At 36.0% G+C, this 22,647-nt stretch overlaps 1 protein-coding gene across 50 annotated transcripts in view; it reads right to left on the bottom strand.

Moving 5' to 3' along the window:
* Window positions 1-22,647, bottom strand: part of ANK2 (ankyrin 2) — a 683,094-nt gene that overhangs the window by 140,340 nt on the left and 520,107 nt on the right. For 46 of the 50 annotated variants that reach the window (XM_049708929.1, XM_049708962.1, XM_033437973.2 and 43 more), the window contains 5 exons: window positions 11,032-11,130; window positions 6,804-6,989; window positions 6,330-6,353; window positions 3,233-3,331; window positions 1,447-1,545 (listed from right to left, as the gene is read on the bottom strand). In XM_049708929.1, coding sequence (XP_049564886.1) covers window positions 1,447-1,545; window positions 3,233-3,331; window positions 6,330-6,353; window positions 6,804-6,989; window positions 11,032-11,130 — 507 coding nt within the window. The remainder of the gene's footprint in view (window positions 1-1,446; window positions 1,546-3,232; window positions 3,332-6,329; window positions 6,354-6,803; window positions 6,990-11,031; window positions 11,131-22,647) is intronic. The other 4 variants (XM_049708947.1, XM_049708926.1, XM_049708935.1 and 1 more) reach the window with 1 other exon arrangement.

The raw sequence follows: 22,647 nt of genomic DNA, 5'->3' as shown, positions 1-22,647 counted from the left end.
CACACCTACAGCATAGCAAGGGAAAAGGCATGCCATCAAATCAAAGGGTAGAAACCATATAAAATTTTGATGCAAAGACAATGGACACCACAACAAAGATCTTGATAGACAAAGCAAACCACTCCAGTACTCCCACATGATAATATGACACAAGTGCTCTGGACCAAATGTCTTAGAGAAATGAGATTAAGAAAGCAACATTTCCTGAGGTCATTAAAACCCAAAATGTATAGTCTGGGACTGGTGTAGTTTCTAGAAGCTCAAAGATGATAAGGTTTATTAAACAAAATATTTGTTAGCCTCAAGATTTGCAAGGGAATTAAATTAGATCCTTATTCCTTGGACTATGAGAATGCAAAGTCCCAGAATTAAACAAAGTGAAGATAAAATATCACAAGGGACATATTCTATCTACTAACTTCCATAGACTTCTTCCACCATATATTTCAAAATTTTATATAATAGGAATGTTTAAAGTTTTACTTAAGTCTATGATTAATCAAGTCTACTCCAGAGAATTAATATCAAAGTACAATACTAGTTTAGTTTAATGTTTAAGCAAGTAATTGTGCATAATTTCCATTACATAATAAAAAATTATGAGTAGCTAAGTAATTTACTTAACGTCACTTAAAAAATACCTAAGAGTCGATTCTCAAACGACCCTATGAAGTAGGTAGTATTATAGCCTAAGCTCAGAGAAGGCAAGTAAATTGCCAATGTCATTCAGCTTGTAAGCAGCAGAAGCAGGCTTTGAAATTAGGTAATCTGCATTCAAAGTCTGCACTTTCAACAGGTGTACTGTCCTGCCTATCTTATTATTTATTTGTTGGGAGTATGTAAAAACTCAGAATTATATTTAACTCAACAAGTTTGAAATGAATGAAGGGCACTGCCTCTTAGCGAGTTGACATGAGTAAAAGTGCAACATAATAACTGTATGCCTTTTTTTCCATAAGCATAATAGGAGATCTCCTGCTCAGATCCCTATAGCATAACCACTTAAGAAAAATGATTTAGGAGATGAAAAGTTCGAAGCAAAAGATTTTCAACATGTATTAAAATATTTTACATAAAAACCACACTCTCATAGCTTAATGTATGCAAATGAGTTTGGGTTCTTGATACTTACAGCTAGCCAAATCAGAGATGAGTAAGTTCAATCTTTGATCTTTGTTCCATGAAAATCAATAAGCAAGGACTTGAAAAACTGTCTCAATGAGAGAGGTTAGCATTCTGTTTCTCCAGGCACTTATGAGCAAATATTAATTCCACTTTACATATGATGTGCAACCTTTAAATGCTGTATGAGGTTTAAATCGAATCCAAGAAAGCAATTTCCTTGAAAACACATTGCCTGTGTTTAGGGACTGGTATTTTAAAGTGTCTGCTAAAAGAATACAAAAAATAATAATGGTAGGAAATTGAAAGAACAGAGATACTCACCCTGGTTTTGGCATCGATCTGACCACCACGATCCAGTAAGAGCTTCACCATGTTCGTGTTTCCCCTTTTGGAAGCCACATGCAGAGGAGTGATTCCATTCTACACCATGGAAAGACCAAACAAGAGCATGTTGGGTATGACAGGGCATGATGGTGGGCTTCGTATTAGCACAAAGGAGATTGTGACCTACTTTGTAATTTTATCTGAGGTTTCTATGGTTTCAATGCTTTTGATTTTTAAGGAACAAAAAAGCACACAAACCACAAAGCACTGCAGAGAATGATAAATGCAATGAAACTGCATAATTAAGTTAGTCAATAACTACAACATATGTACTGAATGTACACATCACAGTCAAGAGACAAAGGGAGCACTTTGGCATAATACTCAATAGAAACAAAATTTCAGATCCTACCTAGATAGAGCCCTAGGCTAAAGTCTATCTTTCTTATTATAACACTTATGTACTTAAAGATTCTGGGATCCTAAAGTTTACTATGCTTAAAAATAGAGTACACACATACGTATCAATACCCAATGTAAAAATGATGATTAAAAACACCTTCTTCAGAATAATTCAGTATGAAAAACTTGAGAATAACTCAATGTAGTTTCAGAGAAGAGGACTTCTAAGGACAAAAATACTATATACATGAATTATATGTATTTCTTTCCTTGGCTATCATATACCATTATTAGGTCAAGGATGTGTACCTGATTTTTTGGTATGTTATGATTTTGCAAATATTCAAGTAGTGCATTTACTGATTCATATTAAGTACACTGAGTTTTATAATTGTCATGTAAGTGAATTCTTTCCAGTGAAAGCATACCATTAAAACTGTAACACAACATAATGTGCTTTTACTATTTCAGTAAGACTCCTCATATGAGCAAATTTTCAATTTATTAAAAAAATATATATATATCCCGGGACTTCCCTGGGTGGCACAGTGGTTAAGGATCTGCCTGCCAATGCAGGGGACACGGGTTCAATCCCTGGTCCGGGAAGATTCCACATGCTGTGGAGCTGCTAAACCCATGCGCTGCAACTACTGAGCCTGCGCTCTGGAGCCCGCGAGCCACAATTACTGAGCCCATGTGCCACAACTACTGAAGCCCGCGCGCCTAGAGCCCGTGCTCGGCAACGAGAAGCCACGGCGATGAGAAGCCCGCGCACCACAATGAAGAGGAGCCCCTGCTCGCCGCAACTAAAGAAAGCCCGCATGCAGCAACGAAGACCCAACATAGCCAAAAAAAAAAAAAAAAAAATCCCTGTCAAATTGTATGCCCTATAGTCACTGTTAGGACATACTATAAATGTAGTTATACATTTTATACTTAATGTTTTAACAGTTTAATTTTTTATCGACTTGAAGCTGCTTGTTCATGATTCGTGGTGTGACCTTTAAATGTAACTGCTCATACTGATGTCAGAATCAACATCTTCCTTATTGCAAATGATTTGCGTGCATGTGAACTGACACACTATTTTTCACGAGTTGGGTTGTGACGACTTCCTGTGATTTGAAGGGAAAAAAATGGAAAATCTAATATCTCCAGCACAGATAAATCCAGGTAAGGAAAAGGAAATAAAATCTTTATCATTGTTAATGTTTACTTTAGTAAAATGCGAAATTCTCTGGTGGTGCAGTGATTAGGACTCCACGCTTTCACTGCCAAGGGCCCGGGTTCAATCCTTGGTCAGGGAACTAAGATACTGCAAGCTGGGCCACATGGCCAAATAAAATAAAATAAAATAAAATGAAACTATTTTAATCCATACCCTGGCTGTGAAGTCCACAGCAGCTCCCCGGTTTAGAAGAAGAGTTGCCACATTGACGTTTCCATAGTGGGCAGCGATGTGCAAAGGGGTGAAACCACTCTGTGGAAAGCAAAGAAAATGACAGTCAGTAAAGCATTTCACCCCTGTATGTTGCAGTCACTGGATTAGAGAAGAAAATCACATCTACCTAATACGTGAACAATGCGATTCAGATCATAAATGCTTTATAAGACTTTTTAAGTTTCAGTGCTATTATTTAAATTTAGTGGTAAATAAGTCAACATATAAACAGGTAAATAAATATCCTACATTTCTTGGCAACATTATTTCCAATTACATTAATTTATTTATGAGATTTGTTATCTGTATGAAACCATGTTTCTTGAGTTGATTTAGCTTTAGAACAAAACGATATGATTAAACAGCATATTTTTTCAGCCATAGAATTAATATAATTATGAATAAAAAATGTTTTCTCCAGAGAAAATCTCAAAACTTCTCTTTTTTTCATTTGTTTGTGTTTTAGTTTGGGCGTTTTTTAAAATGAAAAACAGCATTGTTTGATGTTGTATCTTTGGAACTATGAAAATATTGTGAGAAATTCTTACAGAACATATACAATTCATCTTACATCATTTACACTGTCCTGACATTTCTATCCTCTTTAACAACTATGTTTAGTCAGACTATATTGTTATAATAAAAAAAAGTTAAAAAAATTAAACAATATACTTGGAATTAATATGAATATAAAATAAAGAAAAAAATTAAGTGGAACCCAATTTTGAATGTTAATTAAACCAAACTTTATCAATAAAATAAGATTGATGTAGAATAAAATAAGCAAGTTGAATCAATTACATGAGCATTAGAGAACAGTTTACTATCAGAATGTTTTAAAAATGAGTCTGAAAGTCTTAAATGGAAGAAAAGCATATTTCCTTTCTTCGTTTTTCTAATGAAAATTTAGTTAGAAATCTGCCATTTTCACAGTAGAAGCATATTAATTCTTTTCTTATTAAAGTATGAAAAGAGGCATTATTCTTGCTCTCCATAATATTCATTGCTTAATAAAAGATTATAGGAAAAATAAAGACTGTTCCTGTAAAACTGGATATTAAATCCTGCAGTTTTGAGGATACTTTGCATTGTTCTCTTTTATTTGAAATGAACTTTGATGTGTATAATACTGTTTCTAAGAAACATTATCTAAATCACAACCATTATTTTTCTATTTACTTGATATATAGATTTTGGTGGCTTTATTTTTAAAATGGCCTAAAGAAGCATCCAGATACCTTAGGTAATAGAAATTCCTCTGTGCTATCAGCCAAATTAGCTGCAAATAATTTCTGACTGTAGCAAATCAAGACACAAAATAAGAATAGTAACTATCAATCCAAATCCTACTCTTGCGGTCATGATATTTTTATTTTGTGTCTACATGATGGCAAATACTAATGTCAATATAGAAGAAAACAATCAGTCTACAACTTGGCTGTTATTTTATAAAATGTCAAGCTTTAGTATTTTAGGAAATAATTCACTAGATGTTTTTCATTTTTATCTTGATATTTCCTGTCACCCAGTTATATCCTGAATATGCATCTTTTATTCAAGTTACAATTTAATTTCAGAAAAACATAGTGACTGCTGATGAATCATTTTCAAATTATTCAAGTATAATAATATTATTTTTCCTATTTGCAGAAATAAACTAATTTATCTTCTGACACAGCCTCATTGAAAATCCATGATGATGCCTCAGGCTGTGACTCTTGGATCAACACGAGGCTGGTATAAGCCCCTCAGAGGAACTTTTCCCTGAGTAACGTGGAGGTGGAAGGCTCAGGTCACCCTCCTACAGGACTATTGATGGAGGGGTTTTCCCTCTTTGTTATTCTATTGTCCCCGAAGAAATATTTCTAACTCAGTCTGTATCTACTCAAATAGCTGCTTTCAGCATAATGATTAGAGCCAATACTGCTTTAAAAAATGTAAACGATTACCAAAAATCACCTACAAAAGAAAGGTATTAAAATCAGTAATTAAGATATATCAATTTGTATGATTCCAGTCTTGAGCAATTTCACCAAGCAGTTGGGCTTTTAAAAAAAAATCTGTGACCTAAGTTCCACACACAGATATGGAACAGAAGAAATGATATGAATAATTCAAGTATATTCACATCTCAATGGGTAAATTTGTCGATAAACAAGATATTAGGTTTAGAAATACACTGCTCTCGTTAAATACTAAGTGTAAATGCTCAAAACCCCCATAGGCCCACAACCCAGTGATCATATGAGATGTTAGTCTAAAGAATTCCCTCAGCAAAGTGAAAATCAACCTACATAAGCAGTCGCTTGCTTTTGAAAGTTAATTTTTATAATATAGGTTAATTTTTATAATATACTTTCAACGTTTGTGTTAGTGCCTCTTATACCACACACACACACACACACACACACTCTCTCTCTCTCTCTCTCTCTCAGAGGCTTCTGAACCAAATACTCCTGTTGATTTTGTTAACTGATGGGACTTATTTAGGTATGTGGAAAATAGATGATTTCATGACAACTATTGTAAGAGCAAGATAAAAGTAAATGCTTTGCTCATGATAGGCTCAATATCATTACTGATTATATACAGTGTGGTAAAAATAAAGACAGAATAGAAGGGCAACTGCAATTAGGTAAGAGGATGAAACAGTGGCAGAGAAACCTCCTTAAACTACACTTCACTAAATTCTAAATGGAGAATTCTCATTAAGAAAGGAGGTCACATCTCTTATTGGCCAAAAGTTAATAATAAAGCTCACTTAGTAAAATACATATTACGGAAGAGTCTTGTTTCATGCTCTACTCTAATAAGCTACTTAACGTTTCACTGATTAAATAATGCTTCAAATACATGCTATATTAAAAATTTTGAATTATCTATCCACTTGCCTTACTTATGGGCAAAGTTTCCAAATTAATTAATTTCCTAATAATGAAAATTCCAATCATTAGTATAAATTAGTGAGCATTTATTCTAATTGGACAAAAAATAAAATAAAAACAAGGTATATTTTGATATAACCGCAATACTGTACCTCGGTTGTCCTATTCACCATCATCTGAAGCGGTTTTGTGTGGGAAAAAGAGGGAAGATATTACACAGTGCAAAATTAAGGAAACAATCAATCTGTTCTCTCAGTTGAATATACCGTTCCAGCATGCCAAAATGCATTCTACTGAAAAAAGACAACTATAACATTACACAATTATATCTTTCTAATTCTGCTTCTATTATTTTTTTTTACCACAAATAGAAATAGAATGAATAAGCAGATTTCTAAAAAACTGAACCTCACCGTTTATAGAAAATTATCTTGAGGTTTTTTTCTGTTTTCTTACTGTATTCAACAGACAGTCCCCTTTTTTTCTGAAATACCTCTGAAAGTAAATTATCTCTTTTGATGACCAGAAGTAATTTTGCCTTATCACCATGGCCTACTTCTTTATCATCTCCCAGGAGGAATCTGGTGGCCGAAGAGTGCCTTTCCACAAATGTATGAAGCTTTTACCTTGGATTGTACGTCAGCGTTGTGATCGTTCTGAAGCAGGAGTGCAGCAGATTTGGTGTCATCTTTCCTAGCTGCAATATGCAGAGCTGGCAGCCTTACTTTCCCTTTGGTGTCATTCTCCAAGAGGATGGCCACTGCCTGGTTGTGTCCTTGCTGGAGTGCCACCGCTAGGGGCGTAAAGCCATCCTGGTAAAACAGAAGAAAAAATCTTCCATCAACTTTTGGAAGCCTGGGATTCAACTCCAAGAAATAGTGCATCTAATTTTCACATTAATGATTAAGACTGACAAGAAAAATGAAAGGATTAATTATTACTGTGAAGATTAAAGCAAATTATCATCACTTGTTGTACTATGCACTGGCTTCATCAGATTTTTTAAAATACCCATTCTATTTATTTTTTAAAACATCTGCATTTCCTAACAAAGAATAATGCACACAGGATGTATTCAAATGTGTTTTGAATATGAAAATAAAAATTAGAACCAACCCTAAGTAATGCCTGCTTATGGAAAGGAAAATGTGGGAAGGGTAGAAATAATGGAGAACAAGTCTGACTGAGAATCAAAGATATGGTAGCCAAGACAGGGAAATAAATTACATGATTAACTATGCAAGGTGCTAAATATCTCACAACAACTGTTAATGGAATGGTCTGTTACCAATTAATTTGGGAAGTTTAGGACATCATATGATCTAAAATTCTTTGGCAAATAAGGCTAATTCATTAAGTTTTCACTTAGTTGAATTGTATATTATTTAAATCATTTAGATATAAAATTGTGCTAAGTAATGTAAAGAAAATCAGTCTTTCAATTAGAAACTTAACAAACAATTAAAAAAATAACAAAGATCGGGGCTTCCCTGGTGGCGCAGTGGTTGAGAGTCCACCTGCTGCTGCAGGGGGCACGGGTTCGTGCCCTGGTCCGGGAAGATCCCACATGCTGCGGAGCGGCTGGGCCCGTGAGCCATGGCCGCTGAGCCTGCGCGTCTCCGCAACGGGAGAGGCCACAACAGTGAGAGGCCCGCGTACCGCAAAAAAAAAACCGAAAAACAAAAAACAAAGATCATCAAAGTTAGAGGAGCCTTAGAGGTAGATGGATAACCACAATAGAAAAATTAGAAGCTATGTTTTCTCTCTAGAAACAAGTATTCAGCAACGGAAAGGTGATGAATAAGTAGAAAAAATATACGTATATATTCTAGGCTCTGTTAATGTGAAAACCTCCTTTAATTCACAAAAGCTTGAAAATAAGTCTCAGTTAAATGTTTCCATTCACAGAAGAGATGAGGGCAATTGGATATGGTACATCTATTGAATATATTCCAGAGACAATGGCAATTTATCAGCATCTAACTACTCCATTTGTTTTCAACAGTATTTTTTTAAAAGGTAACTGTAGACTTCGGAGGGAAAATCATTTCCCTCAAATGCATCATATCATATATGCACTACCACAGTAAGAGTTGAATTTTTTAAATTAGAATTGAATTTTAAATAAATACATTACTTAACGGAATGGAAGAGTAAAGCACGTAGTGTTGTAAGATGAAAGAGAGTAGCCTAAATTTAGAACTTTGTTTGGCACAAATTAAGCCCTCTGTGAAGGAGGAAAGAACAGGCTCATTATCATGCACACATTTAATTTGATTCCCCCCTGCAACACTGGGATAGTTTATATTAAAATAAAGTGAACTTTATTTTTTCTTAGAGACAAGGCATTTGCTGACAGCACAGAACCTAATTAAAAAGTTTTTAGCCTTCAATTTTGGTAACATTCAGGAAGAAGGAAGAAAGCAGAGAATTATAAAAATGGTACTGGACAGACAGAGAACTCCTTTGAGAGAATTTAACTTTGGACCTCCACCACACGGATTTCATTCTAACCTACACTTCATGGGAGAAGGGTAAAGATTTGAAATGATTTTTTGAAGTACCTTCACCAACTCTATGAAAAGGAAACCTATATTAAAAATCTGTAGCTTAATTTTTCATCATTTATTTACCAATGCTAATTGCTATAATTACGGGAAATTTCAACACTTTAAATATTTCTTTTCAAACATGAGTTTCATTGCCATACTGAATGATCTCACAATTATCTGATTTTTAAAGTGGTCACAATGTCTTGATTAGTAACCAAGTTTTGCAAATTAGGGCTACTAATGGGTTCAGGGTAAGTGTCTTCTTTAGGTATATTCATACATGTACATACAACCGTAGAAGGTATTTAGCAATATAGCCTAAAAGATCAAATAGTAATCAACCATATAGCCCTATGAAGATGTTATTCATTCACAGAATGATAGACTAAAGGGAACATGCCAAGATTTTTCCATTAGTGTATTTCCTGATAACCATTCGGGCCAGTGGTATGGAATTAATCAACTAAGTTTATACATATCCAGTCAGGGAAAATTAATTTTACTTATTTAAATGATTAAAAAACAAAACAGATATATGTTTGTTTAGAGGCATATATGTGTCTAAACTAGGATTCAAAACCTCATGTGATTTACTTGCAACAGTCATATTTCTTTGTGGAAATAAGAGACAGTTTTAATTCTCTGAGAATCAGAGTGTAACACGGACTCCACTGATGCAACATACATAAAAGGGTATTTCTGGAAGCAGAGTGAGATGCTACAGGGGTCCAGACCGGAGGAGTCTTGAGAAAGCTGACAATGCTGTCAGGCAGCATTTCCCTAAATCATACACTAGAAAAGTCTATTTGGTGAGTAGAACTCTGTAGTGTAAAGGTTTCTCTAGATAAATGATTCTGCTTTCAAGGAAATAAAGTAAAACAAATGCATATTTCCATGCTTTGGTACATTTCTCAGAGGTCCTAATGCAGAGATATAGTCTCGTACTGTTATCCAAGCTTTGCCTGAGGATATTCACGTGCTACTCATTGACAGAATTAATGTCTCAGAAAGTCATAAAATCATAATCATAAAAATCACGCTGTACTCATGTGGTAAGAGTGTAAAATCTGTGTGTGCTTAGTAGAGAACGTGAAATCGTTTCATACTACGCAGTCGTGTTTTCCAGTCATAAACAGGAAATGTGGTCCCATTAATAGTGATGTCTTGGGATTGTTTTTAACTAATGAGAGTAAGCTGTCAGAAAGTTATCGCCAGGCTCCATAAAAAGTTTTCTCTCAAAGGGCCTGGACATGAATTTAACAGATTATAAATGACCTCTCTCCACAGTGCAGGGTAGAAGGGATTTCATGTTTATTTCACCTAAAGACTTAATTGTCCAGAAAGGAGGCCATATTAGACACTAAAAGTTATCAGGATAGTTTCTGGGTGACAGCCATCTATCTACCAGTCACCTTTCACTCCAGGGCAGGAGTTTTAAAATTTTATCAGTGGAGCCACAGAATGTGAAATAGGAAAACTAAAGCCTGGTTGCTTTTGGGGGAGGAGAGGCATGTCCCAATGGAGCTCTCTTCCCCTCCTCTCCTGTGTCACCTACTCCCAACCTTCTAGTGGCCCCTGAGGCATTTTCTCCAAGCTCTAAAGCATCCTAAGCATCACTTAAAAATCACTGTTCCAAACAATCACTGAACTCCCTCCTTAATCTGTTTAGGCAGAAATGAGAAGGAAAATACAAAGTAGGTTCGGCTTATTGGAGAACACACACAGGAAAAGGAAAGTGATGTTCTAAGTTGGCCCATTCCAACCCCTTTTTATGCCTAGATGGCCTGAATGTTTTGAGACTGGATTGATTTTGAACATTCTATTCAGTTGTTGCCATAATCAGTCCCACAACCACATATCATAATTTGTACTTCATAAAATATGAACAGCTTCCTGATGACATATTTCTCATGAAATTGTGTGAACATAAATAACTCTGAATTCTTGCTAATCGTTAAAAAACTTTCCTTTAAGGAATTGCATTAGATCCTAACAAAGATAAAACAGTGATGAAAAGAGATGGATAAAATTTACTATAAATTGATTTTAGAATAGTATAAAGCTCCCAAAAGCTAGAGAATGGCAAATTGATGGAAGCGTGATTTCACGTAAGAATAAATTGACATGAATCCCAAATCAAGGCATAAACTCATTGAACTGTGTGCACTGGGTCATTCGTTCATGGCCACTGTTGTAGATTACAATAGTAACATGAACACTCGTAGGATAAAGGTAATGGAGACCCTTTGCATCTGGATACAAAGAACATGGACATTAAGATCAAAGAATTCAAGTGTCTTACCTCAGTAGCAGTGCTCTGATTAGCTCCATTTTCCAGCAAATATTTTACAACGTCAATGTGGTTCTCTTGGGCAGCCATGTATAAAGGAGTGAAGCCATTCTGAGGACAAACAGTGAAAAAGCTATCTTCAACCATTTGTAAAGTTTAAACCAGGGAAGAATACATGACAAAGAAAGAGAGAATACTGTGAAGCAAAACTTTGAAATGGTGAAACATATAGCATACCTTCACATTGAAGAAGTCATACATGCATTTACCATCAGAAAACTAGACAAATAAAAGTTAACCAATTCCCACCCACAATTTTTGAAAGAATGAGGAGAAAGGGAAGAAATATCCCCCTCATTTCCTGCTTTCATTTCAGCACCAGAGATTCACATTTCTTATCACCTGACACTGTGTTAAAAACTAAAGATATTTAGTATCTTAATATGTATATAATTCTATAATATATATCATTCATTATAAATAATATCTATATAAAGATATCTGTAATATTTATGTAGTATCACCTATATTTATCAATTCATAAACTATTTAAACAGATGACGATTATCTTGAATATATACATTTCAACACCCTTAAAAGTATAAATTATTACTCATATCAGAATAAGCTGAGAGATTGCAAAGCTGATTGAAAACTTTTAAAATCTGTATTTCAATGTTCTGCTTGAGGTAGCATGATTTATACTGAACATCTTTACATTACTTTTTAAAAGCCATTCTGAAATTCTATCATTCATTAATTCTCATATTCATTTATTCAATTATTTAATAAAAATCCAAGCACTGGTAGCTGGGCCATCACTGGGAAACAATAATAAACAAGACAGACATCTGCCCTCATGGAGTACATACTACGGTAATATGATAACGTTATATAGTCATAGTTGTTTTTTTTTAAAGCACTGAAATTTTGTAACATGAGTTTGAAACTAAGTATAAACTGGCATATTTTCTTTTCATTAGATCCTTTGCAATACATGATACTTCATTAAGGTAAAAACCCACAAAACTTTATTTAAAAAAGAAAACTTGTGAAATAATTCATCAACTCTCAAAACATAGCATTCTCTTAAAATTATGTCAGAGTCTTAAAGACAGTTGATTACTTTAAAAATTCCACACATTAATGAGAATGAGTAAAAACATAGATGAAACTTCAGGTATTTCCAAAAATTTATAAGGAGAGAAAAATTTTTTTCTTTTTTGAAAAGAAAAAACTTATACCTTGTATAAGTGTGGAAACATTATTCAAAATGGTCAAGATAGAGCAAAATACAGAGTATACAAGTAGAACACGAAAAGCAACTTTAAATTTGATTACAAAAGAAAATCTGTAGGTTTCAAATGATGGTGGAAAATTTAAAACTAAGAAACATTACAAACGGAATGAACTGACAATTTTGTAGGATTCAGGAATAACTTGCTAGCTGGAGAGCATATTTTTTAAAACACAGAAAATAGGTGAAACCTTGTGTATTTTAAGAACTGAAGAGGTGGCGGAAGGATGGAATTAGAGATTCAAAGGAAGGGAAAGCCAGTGAGGATGGTTAAAAACATTGAGTGGGTGTGGAATGGGGCTCTTTCACGACAAGTAAAAGGCAGGGATGCAAAAAGAACTTTGAACAGAATAAAACAATTTGCTTACGTGTTTCCCTCTGACAGAATCTTGTGTGTAGATCAGAAGAAAGGGAAATAGACTGTGGTTACCAGATGAATAGGGGAAAGGAGAGATAAGCCATCCCTAGGCTCTTGTCCTGGGTCCTAAACTTTAGAGAGACCTCTTCTAGCTGAGCTGGGCAAGGGATCCAGAGGGCCAAGGGGGCATGCCCATCCTGACCCTGCAGCTCCCCTGCTTCCAGATCACACACCAGACACGAAACCACCCAGAGTTCCTGCCCACACAGCCCCAAGTGTGGTTCCAGTGCTGGCTCAGATTTCTTCCTTGGGTTCATCCTCCCAAGGGTCCACGGGTAGGCATACCCTACAGTAGGCTGAATAACGCCCCCAAATATGCCCACATCCTAATTGCCAGAACCTGTAAGTGTTACCTTAATGGTAAAAGGAACTTTGTAAATGTGATTAAGTTAAAGATCTTGGGATGGGGAGATTATCCTGAATTATCCAGGTAGGCTTGATATAATCACAAAAGGTTTTTATAAGAGGGAGGCAGGAGGTCAGAGAGAAGATACCACACTGCTTCTCACTTGCAGCCTCAAGTAGGAACCAGAAGTGCCAACACCTTGGTTTTAGCCCTGTAGAACTGCTTTTAGACTTCAGACTTCTAAAATTATACAAGAATAAACTTGTGTTATCTTAAGCCACTGAATTTGTGATAATTTGTTACAGCAGCAACAGGAGTCTAATACACACTCTTAGAGTCGTTTGTGAGGGAGGGTGGAAGTTAGGAGATGAACAGAGCTTGAACGTGCAGGCTGGGGTGTGTACACCTTTACACATGATGCTCTTGTGGTGTGGATGGAGCAGGGGATGAGGAGAGGAGAGGGGCCAGAGTGCAAAATCAGCCCCAATCTGCATGGAACGAACTCCAAGGTTTCTAAGAAGTCTAAATTTAGACCTATCTTATTGCTAGAAAGATATATTTATCAAGGTAGGAGCATAGGAGAAAGTTATTTTATAGTTTATTAGCTTGACATATAGCTTTTAGTTTTAAAAATATACTGTAAGTGGACCTCTTTTGCAGTCTTGTCCTGGGCCCTGCAAGCATTAATGGTGGGCTAGAGTAATAGAGCAAGAAAAGGGAAAATATAAAAAAATAGAGAAATGTCAGGGCTGACAACATATAGTATCTGGTGGGGAAAGGGCAGTGACAGACAAATGATCAGGCTCTCGGTTAGAGGGCATCATGAATACCATGTGCTCCTTGTGCCACAACCTCAGCATGCAAGGGCTTCCAGCAGAGTGGGATGCACGTATAAAGAACGATAAAAATAAAAATGATTTATTGAACTTCTGCTCTATGCCATTCACTGTGGGAAATGCTTTGACTCTACTGCTTCAAATCACCATGACCACATGCTCCGGTTTCCCCAGGACAGTCTAAGTTTATGAATAGTTATCTTGGAGTAATTATTAATAGTATCTCAGTTTGGATGATAAATTAAATGGCCCAACATCATCTCTAATCCTTAGAATAGTGCTGTAACATTGGTATTATTATCCCTATTTGAAATAAGGCAGCTGAGACTCAAACACTTAGGTAACTTGGCCAAAGTCTCCCAGCTAATAAGTGAACTGGAAGTGACAGACAGGAGCCAGTATGTGGACAGCCTTCTTCCCCATAAAGGAGTTGGGATTTGATCATGTGGATGCGTGGTTCGCAGCCTGGCTGTGTTATAGAATCTCCTGTGGAAACTTGTAAGAATGCCTAGGGACCACCTTGCCTCTCCTGAATTGTAGTCTCCATACATGAAGCCAAAGTACATGCCTTTTTTAAAAGAGCTCAATTTTAAAAACTGCCCCAAGGACATTGTTTTAGGTGATGCAGAACAACTGAATGGTTTTAGGCAGGGATCACATATGCATTTTGGAACGTTCACTCTGGTGACCACAGATGCCTTGGTTTGGGATGGCAGGATTCAAGAATGGAAGTAAGGGATTAATCAGCTTTTGCAATATTTGCGATAGTGTATTTAAGTGATGAAGGTAACATGAGCTAAGACAACACCTTGGCTAGAAGAAGGGGGAGCTATTTACTGTTACTAAATGTATGAAGTGAGAAGGCAGTAAAGATTTACTACAGGTCCTAAAGATGTGGGAAATTATCCTTCCTTAACTTACTGATGCTATTTAACAAGAACTAGTCCACCAGAGAATGTGAAGCACACCTCTGGGTAATTGGGAAAGGGCATGGCAGCACTTTAACACCATTGTAAATTTTATAGGAAAGCTTTTATCTTCCCACATAAATAGGTCAACCACACAGGATTATTGGCTCCTGTGTCCATGTACCCAAGTGCTTTCCAATATATTATGTCTCCACGTTTTTCTAAAATGGTCTGGCTGCAGGTAGGTATGAAAGTATATGCATTTTCTCCTTTTTGATATAAAAAAGTCAAAGAGATCCAGAGCCCAGGTTGATACTGGAAGGATGCGTACAAGAACAGCATTATTTGTTGTTAGGGTAATTCCAGGGTGACCAATAGGTGCCTCTACCAACTGGTTATTAAATATTTTGAACATTATCCCTCTCCATGGCAAATTATTAATTATTTGCCATTTATTTATATTTATTCACTAAAACTGCGTTTGGTGACTCTTCACTGCTAGGCATTGTGCTCAGCTTTGGTGATTCAGAGATGAAAGCTCCCTGTTTTTTAGGAGCTCACTGTCCAGAGGCTGAGATGGGCAAGTAACCGAACTATTGTATTACAGTTCAGTGAACACATATATAGTTAGTTTCTTTAAAAAAAAAAAGTTATGGGGCTTCCCTGGTGGCGCAGTGGTTGGGAGTCCGCCTGCCGATGCAGGGGACGCGTGTTCGTGCCCCGGTCCGGGAAGATCCCACATGCCGCAGAGCGGCTGGGCCCGTGCGCTATGGCCGCTGAGCCTGCGCGTCTCCGCAACGGGAGAGGCCACAACAGTGAAAGGCCCACGTACCGCAAAAAAAAAAAAAAAAAAAGTTATGTGTTGGGTATAACGAGAACATAAAAGGACACAGAACTCAACTGGATAAAAAATTACATCTGAAGGAAACACTGGGAGTGATACTTGGAAGACACTGGGAGTGGTTCGGTTTGAGCTAAGATATGAAGACACTGAATTTAGGCACAGAGGCAGGAAAGGTATTTCAAATAGAGGAAACCCCATGAGAAGAGAAAACCCTGAGCATATAGGGATCTTTGGAAAATTCACCGTGACTAGCGGGGTGAGCAGGCCGAGACAGGCAGGGATCAGCCCCCATCCGTCACGCTGAGGCACCTGAATTTTATTCTGAACTCTTGGGTGTCACTGAAGGGTTTTAAGCAGGGGTTTGACATGGCCATATTTGCATTTTAAAGAGATTAATTTGCCAGAGAGGGGAGGATGAATTAGAAAATGGCCAGAGAATAGTCTGGAGGAGTAAAAAGAAAGTTTTTGTAATAATTCAGATGAGAAGTGAGGATTAGAAACATTAAAATGGTTTTGAGATTTTGAAATGTCATTTAGTATTCATGTATTTATATTCCACTTAGAGATCAGAAGTGGTTTCAGTCTGCATGAGTTATTACTTATTGATAACATTTCTCAGATTTATTAAAAAGTTAAAATGCTTTTCTTCAAATCTAGAAATTGTATCATATTTTAATATGACTTATAATATTACCAAAAATGTTGTTCCTATTTTCATTAGTGATATATGAACCAGTAATCAGGTTTTAGCCACTGGAGAAAAAATTTTTTTTTTGCTAATTGGATTATCTGGGAAAACTGAATGAACATGAGCTGATAATCTTCCTATCAAATGTTAGATTTATTGCAGTTTGGGGGAATTTTTTTTTTTTTTTTTTTTTTTGCGGCACGCGGGCCTCTCACCGCTGTGGCCTCTCCCGTCGCGGAGCACAGGCTCCGGACGCGCAGGCCCAGCGGCCATGGCTCACGGGCCCAGCCGCTCCGCGGCACGCGGGACCCTCCCGGACCGGGGCACGAACCCGTGTCCCCTGCATTGGCAGGCGGAGTCGCAACCACTGCGCCACCAGGGGAGCCCCTGGGGGAATATTTTAATGCAATAAACCTATTGATATCTGTACGTCATTTCAAAGAAATTATATAGACACAAATAATATCAGTATGAAAAGTAATAAATGGTTTAGAATTAATGTTTTAGATAAGGATCAAAACTCTAAGAAGTATCAATATTACCTATTTTTACAGAATCTTAACTTTTCAGACATAATTTTGCCAGAACATATAACCTTATTCTTCTATTACACAAATTAAGATTCATCAGTCAGATGACTTGAAATGATCATACAAAATCACTTTTATCTTAACATAAAGGTCAATGTTCAAACGTATGGACACCAAGGGGGGAAAGTGGCGGAGGGTGGTGGTGGGATGAACTGGGAGATTGGGATTGACATGTATACACTAATATGTATAAAACAGATAACTAATAAGAACCTGCTGTATAAAAAAATAAATTAAATAAAATTCAAAAAAAAAGTCCATGTTACTATTCAATTCAAAAGGTCTCTTTTTAAAAAATGAGATGCAATTAACATGTTATATTAGTTTCAGGTGTATAACATAATGATTTATTGTTTGTACATATTGAGAAGTGATCTCCACAGTAAGTCTAGCTATCATCTATCACCATAAATAATTGTTCTTGTAATGGGGACTTCAAAAAAAGGTCTTTTTTTATAGCACCAAATCTGTTCTAAAGTTTTTCTCCTTGACACTGGACTAGGTACCAAGTAACAAATATGGACATAATACTGTTCCAGCCCTCAAGAGCAGAAAATATAACAGATTCACCGACTACACGTATATGGAACCATAGCACAAGACATACTATAACTGCCGAAAGAGAAGCATGAATAAAATGCTGCCAGAGCACTAAAGAGTTAGCAATTGATACCATGAAGAAAGGCATCTCAGGCCCAAGCACACAGACCTGAGAGGAAATTAGGAGGCCTTAATGAAATCAAGACGGTAGATCTAAAGAAAAGAAAATGTGCTTTGCCATTTTTTTCTATTCTTCTTTCATTCTCCCTCTCAAGAAATGTGGTGTTTGTGTGAAAAGTCAGAGTGTATTTGCTGCAGGCATATATCACTTGGGGAATTCTGTTCTCTAAGCACAATACTGAGTCTAATGAATTAAAAAAAGAACTTCAAGTAAATTTACCAAACATGAGTAAAATCTCATGCAAGAATGCATCTTGAAAGGAATTCTTACAGGTCTAAAAATTTTTTTAAAAATTTCAAAGATCTCTAATTCATGTCTAACATATTACCACCCAGCTAAAGATATACTTTAGGAAATTTCATAGATTGAGTGTAAGCTTAAAGAGTAGAAACTGATTATAGAAACTTCAAATGGTATATAAATTAATTTCTCTGTAACTGCTCACTGTTGTTATTTCACTTGTTCTTACTTTCAGTTCTACGCTGCTAAAATTATTAAGTATATTTCAATGATTAAAAGAAATTGCCCTATTTTTCTAGATGAAAATGTTATAGCTAAAAGGAGACTCATCCTTTTACTGCTGAGGAAATTTTAACCCAGAGATTAAGTAAACTTCCAAATGGACTGGGCAGTAACAGAGGTTAAGGAGGGAACAGGAAGTTAGTAGGAAGTAAATGGACACAGCAGAGGCAAAGATGCTTGGAAACTTTTGCCCTCTTCTTTTCATCTTTCAGGCATTGACACGTGTCACCCTCTTTGCGAGGCCTTATTCAGTGCCCATAACAATCTTAGCACATAGTAGGTGTTCAATAAATATTCGTTAAATGGATGAATAAATAAAGTGAAATAGGATCCAAGTTTCTTTCTACATCTGTGGTGGTTTTAAAATATGTCTACAGATTCTTTTCCCATAAAGGTTATTATAGAATACTGAGTAGAGTTCCCTGTGCTATAAAGTAGGTCCTTGTTGGTTATCTATTTTATATATAGTAGTGTGTATATGTTAATCCCAAAAAAGAATAGACATATGTATATGTACATGTATAACTGAGTCACTTTGCTGTACACCTCAAACTAACACAACATTGTAAATCAACTATACTCCAATATAAAATGAAAATTAAAAAAAGAGCAATGCATATGTCTAAAAGCTCAAAACCTAAGTATAAATTGTGAAGAGAATTCTGGAAAAGAATTGTGTTGTTGGCAAAATGGCATCTTAAAAAATCAAAAAATAAATAAAAATTAAAAATTCACACACAAAAATATATGGCTGCGAATTCTTCGACACTCCTCCCTTCAAAAGTCAACCTAACTCCATTTCCACAGAGTGTGGACCAACTTAGTAATTCACTTCTAATGCATTGATTATGGTGGAATCGATGATGTGTGACTCCTGAGGCTAGGGTTCAAAGTCACTGTCCTATTACTAGGTTTCTCTTGGGTGACCTGCTCTGGAGGAAATGAGCTGCCATGCCATATTAACATTCAAGCAGCCTGTGGAGAGACTCACATGAGATGGAACTGAGACTTCCCACCAACAGACAGTAATGACTTGCCAACCATGTGAAAAAAACTACCTCGGGAGTGAACTCTCCAGCCCCAGGAAAGCCTTCAGATGGCTTTAGCTCTGGTCAACATCTTCACTAAAGACTCATAAGAGACTCTGAGCCATAATTTCACAACTAAGCTACTACTGAATTCCTGATCCACAGAAGCTATGATGATAATATGTTTATTGCTGTTTTAAGCCACTAAAGTTTGGGATAATTTGTTACGCAGCAATAACTAACACAATGTCTAACAAGGTCATACATGATCTGACCACAGCCTACCTTGCTGACCACATCTCTTACCACTCTTACTCTATTCTACTTCCTTTCTGTTTATGAAAGACATTCAGATCCTGGACAGTTTTTTTTCCTTCAAATTTTCTAGTCATATAACTCTCTTCAAATGCTATCTAACCCAAAAACTCTGAAAATAAAATATTAAACACTGCTGCTCTGTTTGATGTTGAATGAGTTATAACTTTCAGCAATGTCTTCCTTATTCCCAAATTACCGGGACAATCATTTGTAAACTGTGCTGTGTTCCAAGGAGGTATATCAGGGATCCTTCTAGTAGAATGGTGAGTTTTAGGAGCTATCACTGTTTGAAAACACAAAGAAAGAGTAGCCTAACATGGTGGTCATGTGTTACCTTTCTTTTAGTTTTTTGCAATTAAAAATGACATAGCCTTTCCATTAATAAGAAGGAATGAGTAAAGTAGGTAGTTGTGTATATTTGCTTAGATGGAGCAATCTATATCTAAGAGAGTCTGAAAACTGCAGCTTTAAATATTTATAATACCCTTAATTCCCTGTGCCATTTGCCAGTTAATAAGAACATTACAAACATTACATATACTCTCCACATCTACTGGAAAACTCATCAACGGATTACACAATCAATCCCAACAGTAGAAAATGGAAATGGTTATAGATAGCTCTGGGTTTAAACTTAGCAAAAGTAGAATTCCCCTTCTGATGAAACCTTCTTGTCTTTGGCAGGAAGGTCACTGTTAAGATTTAGATTTTTTCACAAAGCAGAACTCTTCAGCAGCCTTAGCTATGAAATGGTAGTAGGCTTTTTGTCACACACCGGTTAGCACTGGTTGGGAATTACTGCTCTAGTTTCTATTCCAAATACTATGTATCGTCTTCTCCTTTTGAATTAGCATTATGAGAGAGAAGTTTGGAAAGCAGCCCAAAGTTATCACACAGCTTTAAGGTCAGGATAAATCAAATTATTTCCCTAAATATACTGTAAATGCACAGCTGCAAAGGATGTAAAAAAACCAATGGGTACTAATTGTAGTCACAAAAATAAAGACTACTCTTTGTAATTTGCGGGTGTGCTCAGGGCAAAAGAACAAAAGATACGATTATATGCTTGCTTGGAAGTTAAGATGGCATTTTATTAATTAAAATGTCATACAAATTTTCTCAGATAATCAGAACATGACAACTCTTTACCAGGGTTAGGATATTATAAGTTATTTTAACCTCTTCTCTCCAAAGGTCCTCTTTAAAGGATTATAGCTAAACTATTAGATGACATTAAAATGATTAATGTACTAAATCTTTCTAGGAAGGTTAAACTTTATGGAGTGTTTACTATGTCATTGTGTTTCATCCCCACCCCTATGCTATTAGGGCCATTTAAGACTACAGCTCATAGTCATTCATCCAAGGGTACACCCGTAAGTGATGTGATCAGGGTCTGAACACTGAAGGACTCCAAACACAGTGCTCTTTCCACTCCCCTCAACTGTCCCCTTCAACCGGGATCAGATTACCTCAGAGAACACTAATTGGACAATTAGCCTTTTCTTAAGCTCTTCACTAGAAATGACAGCATTGGAAATGCCATGACTTGCTTAATGAAGAATGTCCAAGTGCCCTCTTAGGTATAAGGATTCTTCCAGTCTTTATTTCCAGTGATTAAGAAATTTGGGGTGGTGGTAGTGAGGAGAGAAAGCTACACACTTTTTATTTGTTATTTAATCCTAACAGCCCAGTGAAATAAGTAATATATCTCTACATGACTTAAGGAAATTAACACTCACAGGGATTAGGAAGCATTCCTAAAGTTTCACATCACTTACAACGTGGAGCTGGGATTTGAATCCACGTATAACTAATTCTAGAGCTCATGTTCTTTCTACTACACTATACTGTCATGTGTTTTAGCAGCAAATTTGGCAGACAGTATTTTATCATGTCTGGGTATTGCCAGCAATCAGAAACACTACTGAAAATACTGTATTCCCATAATCACCGCTTTCACCTCCTCATGGATAAATTACCAAGAAAACATGTGAACTATTCTACATACTTCAAGTTACTCACTCCAGTGCACCCTATACATCAACCTGAACTAATCTTCCTAAAACTATTTTCAACGCTTTCCTGAATTGATTGTCATCTTACTGACCATAATTAAACATCAGTTTTTCACAAACCATGGCTAAAGATGAAGACCTTTTATACCCTAGCTCCACTGTCATATTAAGAACAAACCTTCAATGCACATTCTGATGTTGTTCCAGACCAGCTTGTCTCACCAATATTTCTACACTCACCAAGCTCAATTATACCTCCCATCGCTGTTGTAACTAATCTTCCCATGTGGAAAGTCTTCTGTTTCAATTTCCCCTCTGCAGAACTTTCAGTGATGGGCTCAGGTCCTCTGAGAATTTTTCATTAATAGAATTTGGCCAATTTCAACCTTCTTCTCTTGAATATAGTCTAGAGAGGAAGGTTGAAATCATCTACCATCTTCTGTTGTTTGCCTTTGTTCCTGGTGTACTTGTCCTGACTTTGCAGGTAGCCTATGTACTTTTTTTTTTTTTTTTCTATGTACTTTTAAAAGCAGCTTCCTGCCTGACACTTGTTTAGAATCCTCCACAGCAATGAGAACTCTGCTGAGTACACAGTAAGCACCCAATAAACAGCTTCTAACAGTTTACCCTCAATTCCTGACAATGATGAATAACTTAGATTTATGCTTCTCTCCTTTATTCGTTTAAAATTTAAATTTAACAGGTGACTTACCACCAGTTCATTCTACAAAGGAGATGAGATGGCTGGTGATGTTCTATTCATTCTCACATAACACCAAAATACTGGAAACATTTATCTCCGTGTTTTACTTTACAAAAATCAATAAATACTTCATTACATTGTTAAGCCATTACTGATAACTATATAGTTAATCTCCTTGTATTTGTCAACAAAAAATGAGAGGCAAATGAATTTTTAAACAAATATAGAGAAAGCAAATGAATTTTAAAAGAAAGTAAATGAAATTTTAAAACTGAAGAAAGCAAATGAATTGTTTTTTTATTCAGAGTCCAAAAAAACAACAACAAATAAACAGATGTAGTATACAACTAATATAATCTATAATGAATTTTTTAAATGGAGGGCCCAAGAT

Source organism: Orcinus orca, chromosome 4, assembly GCF_937001465.1.
Source record: "Orcinus orca chromosome 4, mOrcOrc1.1, whole genome shotgun sequence".
Lineage (NCBI taxonomy): Eukaryota > Metazoa > Chordata > Mammalia > Artiodactyla > Delphinidae > Orcinus > Orcinus orca.
Note: the sequence above shows the minus strand (reverse complement) of the source record. Positions and strands in the feature narration are given on the sequence as shown.